The sequence below is a fragment of the Phaseolus vulgaris genome, chromosome 5 (genome assembly GCF_051622355.1).
Source record: "Phaseolus vulgaris cultivar YP4 chromosome 5, ASM5162235v1, whole genome shotgun sequence".
NCBI lineage: Eukaryota > Viridiplantae > Streptophyta > Magnoliopsida > Fabales > Fabaceae > Phaseolus > Phaseolus vulgaris.
In genome coordinates this window covers 37,262,501-37,272,665 of record NC_143502.1, presented here as the reverse complement: position 1 = coordinate 37,272,665, position 10,165 = coordinate 37,262,501, and the positions used below count along the sequence as shown (strand labels likewise).

The 10,165-nt window shown below is 29.6% G+C and overlaps 1 protein-coding gene across 4 annotated transcripts; it reads right to left on the bottom strand.

The window, feature by feature from the left end:
- Positions 1-670: 670 nt before the first annotated feature.
- LOC137835599 (octanoyltransferase LIP2p, chloroplastic) lies at positions 671-4,028 on the bottom strand. 4 transcript variants are annotated; one of them, XM_068644186.2, is made up of 5 exons: positions 3,510-4,028; positions 2,213-2,423; positions 1,862-2,126; positions 1,616-1,766; positions 671-1,061 (listed from the first exon to the last, which is right to left on the bottom strand). In XM_068644186.2, the coding sequence occupies exons 2-5, from the start codon at positions 2,368-2,370 to the stop codon at positions 736-738; spliced, it is 900 nt and encodes a 299-aa protein (XP_068500287.2). In that variant the 5' UTR covers positions 2,371-2,423; positions 3,510-4,028; the 3' UTR covers positions 671-735. The 4 variants fall into 4 exon arrangements, with proteins under 4 accessions (XP_068500287.2, XP_090158715.1, XP_090158716.1 ...); XM_090302589.1 differs by having other exon boundaries at positions 2,213-2,297; XM_090302590.1 differs by having other exon boundaries at positions 1,620-1,766; positions 3,510-4,027.
- Between the last annotated feature and the right edge of the window lie 6,137 nt (positions 4,029-10,165).

Genomic DNA, 10,165 nt, shown 5'->3' with positions numbered 1-10,165 from the left:
TCTTTCGTTCCAAAATGCAATTAATGATAATGAATGATTGGATACAAACCACCTACTCCACTTTCCTATGTATAAATACTGACAGAAAGTGGCAAAATTGCAAACTCAAATATCATCAACTCATGTTTGTGCTACTTCGTGATCTATCAACTCACTACCAATTAAGGCCTTTATTTTTCGTGTCGCCTAGAAGATAAAAAAAAATAAAAATAGACCCCACAAATTTCCATTTCTGAAATTCTGAAGCAACTATATCAAATTAACAAGGGTCAGAGTAAAACAAGCATAACTAATATTTGTTACAAAGAAGCAAGATAAAGAACTATTCATTACATTGAGATTTTTTGACAATTTTGATTACAGTTGATGAACAAATAGAAGTAACTATGCATCGACTGATAAGATGTATTAATTCCAGTCTTTGTTAAACGTTAAATTTTTACAAGACTAGTGTCTAATTCAATGATAAGTTTTCCATAAATCTCCAAATTTGTACTTGCTTGGAACAAAGTACATCAAACCAAACTCCATGCTCAAGATATATGAGCCACAGTCTCAATAGTCTTATAATTTTATCCGCTAGCTATTCATCCCAAGAAATTGGGTAAACGTGGAAAGTATGTACAGGTGTGTTATATTGCAAAACAGATGATATTTCATAGACAAGGGATTGAGAAGTGTATATTATATTATCAAACAAATTTAACCTTACTGTGTCTACTTGGTAAAAAAGTTTCATTTCCTTTCATACAACATGGGGGAAGAAATGTTTCTGTGACTGTATTCAAGCTGAAATGCTTGTGAGAATTCTTCAAGCAAGGATTTATGTGTAATATGAATAAGACTAGCATCATCTAGATTATGCAAATCAGGTCTTCCATGACCAACACATGGCTTACCCTCTCTCACCAACTCCTTAATGCTTCCTACTTGACGGTCTCGAATTCCGCATGGGATGATCCATTTGAAGGGAGACAAATCTGTTGTGACATTAAGTGCCAACCCATGATAGGTTATCCAGCTAGACACTCTAATACCAACAGCTGCTAGTTTCTGATTTCCTGTAATGCAATATTACTAAGGTAAAAGAAAAATGATTTGAATCATGACAAACTCACAAGCATAATCAAATGTGTTGTATAATCTTATTTCACAGCAGCAAGTCTCATCCTTATTGCCATAAAACTACTTATCTTCTCTTTCATGAACATTTGCGAGCTGAAACATATAATCTAAACCCCAGAAAAAGCATTTAGAGACAGGAACATCTAAAAAATAATCCAACATCCTTTAAAATATGCAGAGAGTATCAATAATACTAAAAGTGTAATAATGTCTATAATCTTGATTTAATTTGGAGATTTATGTATGAAACTAAAATTTGTCATCTCAAATAAATTCCTCAGGGAATGTCACATGAAATGGACACAAATGTTAGAGATAAGAGAGAAGGATCATATTTGAAAATACTTTGACTAAAACAAGATAAAGCCAAGGCAGTACAATTATTATCTGTTAATGTGTAATAACCAAGATAATTCATAATCAGGGCAGGTGGTGTGAAGCAAAAAAGACCAAACTACAAGTGTTATATCAATAGGATTTAGAGGTTTACCAACCCAAACACCAGTTAAACCTTCCACCATAGAAGCCTGAATTGAAAATGTTGAAGAAAGAACACGAATGACAACCTCTTCAAGAGTCCTAAGGTACCAATGAAGATCCATCTTGTGCATTCGGAGGTTGATAATTGGGTACATAACTAGCTGTAATGCAAAATGCAATTATGTTATGAACTGCTATGCAAAATAACACAAAATAGGAAGTTTCCAAACTGTAGCAAGTGATTTGGCGCAAGCACCTGACCCGGGCCATGGTATGTAACCTCTCCACCACGCTCAGTCCGATAAATATTAAAAGGAGCATTTTTCATGTCAAACTTGAGGTTCTCCACAGTACTACCAGTGCCTAATGTATAAACAGGAGGGTGTTGTAGAATAATAAGGGTGTCATTACAATCTCCTTCCTTTGTAATCTGTGCCATCTTGTCCCTGACAATTTCTTTTTGCCAAGACCATGACACTTCATAAGGGACTTGCTCCTTGTGCAAATCAAAGAGATCACAACTGCAAATTTAATTTAATGGTTAGATTTTTCAGTGTTAGGAAGAGAGATGTTAATGGAAAGGGAAGAGAAGAACAATGCAACTTACATCCTTCTGTGGCCATTGATTACAAGAGAGGTGAATTTGGATGGTTTGGAATATAGGAGTGGTCTGTGCAGATCAAAGTAGGGCCCTAGAGGTAGAGAAGGATATGCTGGTGTTATTGATGGGACTGTGCTGAAACAATATGTACCTAACAAAATCATGTCTAATTTGCTATAACTAAGAACATTGCCACCTGAGTTCACAAAATATGAGCCTGCAAACAGAACATGAAAAGGGAGGGGGAGAATCTTTTTCAACGCCCTTCTGCATATGATAAATGTACTAATTTAACGATCTCTTTAAAATTATTTCATAGTATTTCCCAACACAAAAGATTAACCAGTCAGATATATCAATATCAATGACTCATAATTTAAGTTTAGAAAGGGCTTCCCCTCTCACATATCTAACACACATGGCCTAGCCTTATTAACCTTCCTTCAGCAGGATATGCAATGAAATCCCTAAGGCACTAAAAATTATGTGACCAGAATTCAGTCACTGTCAGCCTGAATTACATTATTCTTCTGACTTGTAAGTTTACAGATACACAATAGATAACAGTTAAAAATTAGAGCACCCCAAATAAATCATAATATCAAACTCCATTATGCAGATTGCTTATAAATGATAAAAGTAAAAAGTATTCCAGGAATCGACAGAATACAAAACACTAGATTCTAAACACTAAAGGTTTTCACAAGATTAAACCCAACCCGGCTGCTAGAGGAAAGAATTTGAGAAAATAGACCGCTATATTCTGAAACTGAAGTTATCATTCAAATCCAAGCAGCTCCTTCTCAAATGCAGACATCACATAACACAACCAAGCAGATAAAAAACTTCAAACATACTAACGGTAAGACCGGTGTCGTACACAAGGGGATAAAATCTTAGATATCAATGTAGAGCGCAAGTATTTAAATTGGAACATATCCATTAAAGGCTATTCCAATGAAAGCACATATGAAAATTGTCCGTAAGATTAAGTGCCAGCTCTTGAAACTAGGATATAAACTAGCTGTGATCAATCATTCTATGGTAGCCAGAATTGTAGCCACATACTATATCTGAAGCAATAAATTACAGTAACAACAGAAGCTAGCAAACTTAATAAAATCATTCGGATCCATAAGAATAGTCCAAAACTAATAGGCAAAGAACAAATAAATACCCTTTCACTAGTATTTTTTTTCCATCCCTACTCAAAACACCTACTAGCTCGTATTACCCTCTCAACTAACTAGAACACCAAATGAAACTTCTTCAGATGCAAAATATAACCTTGAAGACAACTCACCTGCTTAATCGTCTGAAAAAGCGTGGGGCCGAACGCGAAACTGCAAAATCCAAAAATCCGAACCTAATGCAAGAAAAAGCGCCAAAATTTGAATTCTTGAAGCAAGATCCAGAACTAGGGTTTGTGGGGCAAAATCCCCAACTTTTGTATTTTTTTTGCTTTTCCCCCAACTTCAGAAGGCAATTGCGGAGACGCAAATTGGGGTCACGGGAGCAAGGGTTTCCGATTCGAAATTAACAAAAAGAGGGTTCTTTAAAATACCGGAAAATGGGTTGAAGATTGTTAGAAGATGAACTGGGGCATGCCCGGAAGAGAAATTTTGGAACTTTGAGGAAGATAGTTAAAAGAGAAAGAGGGATTGCAGAGATGAAGAAGAAGAAGAATAAGGGTGTGAAGCATTGACTGAGTTTTTGGGTGGTGATGAAGGATGATGCTTCTGTTGGTTGCTTCCTCTGATAGGAATAAAGGTGAAGAGGAAGGGATCTACTAATTATTATTATTATCAAAATATTTGTTCTTAATTATTAATATTATAATTAATTATTATATATCATCATGATTTTCATTTTTGTGATTTCTATTCCTTTCCATGTCCTTATGATTTTGATTTTATTACATTACATGGTATATTGTTTGAGTGGTTTAACAAGGGCAAAACGGTCAGAAAATTTTAAGGAGATGTTAATTAAGGGTTCAATCACAGATTTTGTGTTTATTTATGTTGCTTCTTTGTTTTGATATACATAAATTGCATATCTAGCTCTAGAGGATTTTTTGTAATTATTGAGGAGATTCATAATAAGATTGAATCTAAAAAATAAAATCATATATTTATTGGATTAATGTTAAAAGTTTAGACTTTATTATGTTTTTTTTATAATTGACCATTGAGATTTATGTTATTAAATATTTAAGGAAGAAAGCAACAGCTCAAACAAAAGAATTGGAAAAAAAAAGTCCATGAAAAAAAAATACAACATTGTTTGGGCACTCTCTGAATAAGAATGATAAAAGAGTTGTGATTAATCATCTTTAGTAAAATTAACCATAATTAAGCAAATTAATGTAGTTTGAAATGGATTCTAGTTTCAAAATTTTGTAAAAATTAAAACCAATTTGAGTTTTGAGTTTTTAATTTTAAATTTTAGAAAATTGTGATGGTCAGAAGTGAATGACATAAACCACCTTAAAGCACCATGCTTATGATGAGGTTTACATTTTATTTCATATATGGTTTACAAAATGTATATTATATTATGAAATAAATTTAACTAGAGAAGTGTGGTATGTTACACTCTTTTGAACATTGAAAATTCAATATTCTTTATGTTTATGGTACATTCTTATTTTTTTAAAACGCTTAAAAATTGAGTTATTTTTTTTTTATGAGTTTTTTCTACTCACTAAATGAAAAACTAATTTAGCAGTGCTTGCTAATTTCTTTTACACATAATGAAAAATGAATAAGGATTCATATTACATAAATTGAACTCATAATATAGGAGATATTTGAAAAGAATAAGCACTGATTTTTGTTAATGAAAAATTATAAGTGTAGGACATAAGTCTCTAAAATTTTAAAATATTAAAAAGGTAGGTCATTACATTAAGATCTGTTTTTAATGATTTAATAAAGAAAAAGTTATTATGTGTTGGAAATACATGTGGCTAATATAAAACATCTTACACTTTTGAACAAAAATGTAATTAATAAAATATTAGTGAATGTTTGATTTCTTTTCATTTTAATCTTTCAACCATGTTAAAAAATACTCAAATTTCCAAAATAGCACTTATGTATATTGAAAACTCAATTTCAAGCTTTGAATCAATTAGGAGTTGTCAATCCTAAACCTCCAACAAAAAATAAAAGAAAAGAAGTTAAGAAAAACAAAAACAAGAACAACAAACCCTTAAAAAAAACTCTCAAACCCAAAAAAAAAACTCTCAAACCCAAAAAAAAAACATTTTATTTTAATATCTCTATTTAGAGAAGAAAATGTTTATTGTAAGTGGAAAGTATTAAAAATCTCATAATTTTAGTTCATATGAGTTGAAAAAAGAAGTACAACAAGAGGAAAAAAAAAATCAGTATCACATACACCCTTAGTACTTGATAGTATATCTTTTGGGCACAAAATTTGGTTTTTACTCTATTTTGAAATTGGGGTTATTGAATATCATTCTAAAAATGAATGGTTAAAAAAATATCAGTTAACTAAATAAAAATTAAAACTTTAAATATTTTAAGTATACAAATTATCATTTTTTAATAAATAATTTAACAAAATTATTTTGGTAAGAAATGAAGATATGGATATGTTGTATATTTGATATTTGTTTTTGAAACTCTTTCCATGGCGTGAGTTTTCATTTGAATCAAATAACAAAAAAAATTCAATTGCAAATATTATGTTGTATTATACTAAAAAAAATTATTAAATAAAATTAAATTAGAAAAAAAATAATTAATTGTTATATTAACTAAATAATATATTATTTTAAAAATTAAAAATTTATTTAGCTTTTATTATTAATAAATAATTTCAAGATTGAGAACTAAATTTTATAGTTAATTAGATATTAATTTAAAAATTATTTATCATAATAAAAATTAATTTAGATATATATCAATAATTTTTTAATTTTTAAAATAATATTTAATTTAATTAATATAATAATTTTTTTTCTCAAACTTTTTTAGTAATGTATTTCTTCTTTTACTGGAATATTCTTTTGTTAAAGCAATATTTTGGATATTTTTATATGTGGATAGTGAAAGTTATTACATTGCCATAATTGTAGCCTTTTAATTGTATCTTTGTTTTAAAATTTGTTAGTGTGTAGTTAATTTTGCTTAAAAAGTAATTATGTTTAAAAAAAATTAACTGCTTATTGGATTGTAATTTTGTTGATTATGTATTGTTCACAACAAACATTAATTGAGTCAAATATATTGTTTATTTTATTTATTGCTACACGTACATATATTTTCTTATTATTTATACTTTGCATAAATAAAAAATAAAAAATATAGTTTAATATATATTGTAAATAGTAAACTTTATATATCTTGTCAAAGATACTTAAACATACTTATCAATCTCACACTTATTTTGGAAACATTATCGTGTAAATATCAACTATTTTAAAACACTATTAATATTATTAAGTTTTTAATAACAGTATAATGATTATACAAATTATATGAATATTTTCTTATTAGTTTTTATAAGCTTTACAAAAATTAGATTCAAATTAAGAAAATAGTAGAATAAAGTTGATTGAATAACGCTTCACCTAGATGTCCATTAGGATCAAACACAATAAAGAAAGATATGACCTGTCTTTGAGTGGTGTTTATTTACAATTTTCATCTCATTGGTGGTGGATTATGTGCAGTATAATTGAAAACATGTAGTAGCTTAAATCATTGCTTAAACATTGTTATATGAATAAAATTTGAAGACGAACAATAGTGAATCAAACAAATATCATTATCGATTTTCAACACCAAAACAAATACATTCCAAAAATAAACGAAAACAAATGCTTAAGAAGTATGAATAAAATGTTCACCAAATCTTGTAATTACAATATCATGCTAGTCTCCTATTCTTTTTTTTTTTTTTCAATTTACACTTGTCAAGTATTCATTTTCTCTTAGTCTAAAAATAACTACATCTATATCAAATTTGTTATACAAGTATAAAAAAAAAACAAAATAAAATTGCATCATGGACATCATACCATACACCCTGCACAATGAAAAAAAAAAAAACAATGACACACCATAGAAAATGTTGTTCTTTAAATTTCAAACAAAAGAATAAAGTACACAATTTACACAAAAACACACTTCAAAGATCAAGATTTCCTTACCATATTTCTCTTGTAATAAATCATAAAGTTACTACTTGTTTTTCATCCTAAAACAAACTATATGTATTACTGTTCAAAATACAAAACAGATATTACTAAGCATGTAATGGAATACAAACTTTACCTTTAGAACTAAGAATGCTTACGTCTTTTTCTTGAATACATAGTATAAGTTGTTCTGGAATAATACATGCTCCAAAACCCAAATCTATGTAATTAAAATCAAATTTGAAGTACATTTTTTCTCCTAGAACGTGAAAATCCTATTTATAAATGAAGTTGATCACAAGGTTTAAAAAACTAAAATTTGTAACCAAGCCCAAATTTATAATTTATGGACTAATTGGGTCCCATATCAAGTTCTATTATGAAGAAGTATATATTACCACACATTTTCTACATGTTTCACATCACTGGACTATCTCAAGGTTTCATTCTTTAAAGAACCGCATTTCATTTAACAACTTAATGAGCATATATATTCATAGGAAAAAAAATTAATGTGAAATGAAGAAAACCAAAAGAAAAACTCAGTTGCAATTTATGCCCATTTTCAGGGCAATATGGAAAGTTTAATCATAAAATATGCCTAATTATAAACAGTAACAAATGTATAGATTCATATTCTTATTACGCTTTTCACTTCAATGCACTTAAAAGAATGATTGAGTCGATACCAACCAATCATCATCATTATTATGGCTAATATATGAACTTTTTATATAAAAAATAATAAAACCCTTGTTGGACTAGATTTATAGCAAATAGTAAAAGATATGTTATAGTATTCATTTTGTCTTATATAATATTTCTTTTGAACAAATTAGTTTAATTCTTATACATGCATAATTAATCTTTAGTCATTGAGACTAATGACATTCAATAATTTATAACAATATAAAACTGCTTAAAAAAACTTATAGCAATAAATGGTTATAAAATTATGTGGTGTTTAAATAATACAATTTTCTTGTAAAAGAATTAAAACTTAAAATGAGAATAACTAAAGAAACAAAAGGAATAGTTTAAAGAAAAGGAATTCACCTAGTAGGACAAGAAGTCTTACAATTTCAAAATTATTTATGTAGTTGCAACTTGCAAGGTAGTCAGTAGTTAGTCTAATTAATGGTAGACAAAATTAAAATTGCATTATAACAAGTTGTTTCTCCTGAAATACTTTTAAATATGAAAATATCAGCAAAAGTATATTTACATATAAAATCTCATACGCATGGCGAGAGTATTGCTACTTGAAGATTGGGAACAAAGCCATAAAATAAGAGTTTGGAAACAAATGAATATAAATAAGTGTTAAATGTTATTTCAAATAAATAATAACGACAAAGCTATTATGCATCTAATTTAGCCAAGAACCTTTATTCATTCTCCAATTGACATGATTTCTCACGTAACGCTATTACTATCAGAGTGACAAATTAATACTTATGATAATGCAATGAAATGATAACATGGAACTTTTACACCCAATTTTCAACATGGGAGATTAAAATCCAAAAAGTCCAAAATGCTACGAATACAAGTGTATTATAAAATTAAGTGGAGAATGAGACCACTAATTGTATTATCAAATCCATCAATTGCAAAGCAATAAAAAGAAACCTTCATTTCGTTTTCTACTACATTAGTTTTTACCATGAAAGTTTCCCTTAAAGTGTCCAACACATAAAAAATATATCACCCATTTTAGCAAAAAAAATGTTCCAAAATAGCCCACCCACGAAATGACTTACCTTTGCACAAATCAAACACAGTGGACACCTCCAGCTGTATACTACGACAACCATGCCCACCACCACAAAAAAAATTAGAAACTCACAAATCATAACACCAATCCTAAATAAGTAAATACCCTTCAAAACAAAACAAAAACCACAATAACTGACAAAACCCTAAAAAGCCTTACCGGCGTCGCGAACACAAATCTTCTCCCTTCAAAATGCCTTTGTCATTCTTTTTCTTTTCACAAAAATGTTACATTTTTTGGTTTCCTTCACTCTACGACACACTCACAACAAAACACACACCACAATGATTGCTCAAGCTCCCACTTCTGTTCGCGAACACAAAACCTCCCCTTGAAAATGCCTTCATCCTTCTTCATTTCCCTTCCCTTGACCAAAATGATTTTTGTTTTCGCTTCCATTCACCAAAACAATTTTTCATTTTCGCTTCTTTGCACTTTGAGACACACCCACAACTAAATGCAAACTCTTAGTCTCCCCCTTGCTCTTCTATTGATCTCTCCAACATTAGACTTCACAATAATTTAAATTTTCATTAATAGATTGGTTGACAAAAATGCCCTTTTGACACATAAGCAATCAATGCCACGTCAAAGTTGTATTCTGGTGCATTCTAATATAGTGAAATAAGTTTTGATTAACATAATTTAGGAGTCCACTTTTCAAATTATCACCCCTTTAATTCACTTTCTACCCACCTCATGTCCACCCCAACCAACCAGAACACTCACTTAACATTTTCAAGAAAATTTTTCGTGGGTCTGTGCAGGAAGTGTAATGTGGGTCACCACATATTTCTATTAGGGTTACCACATACTGTCAACCTCTAAGTTGAGTGAATTTTACGGTTACCTGACATTACCCTACATCATGGCCTATAAACACCTTATTTAACTCACTTTCTCCTCACCTCATGCCCCACCTCAACCAACACTCACACTCAACCTCTTTTTACCTTTCTTATCCATGTCAAGATTAAAGAATTGGCTTAAAAAAAAATTTGGTTCCTAG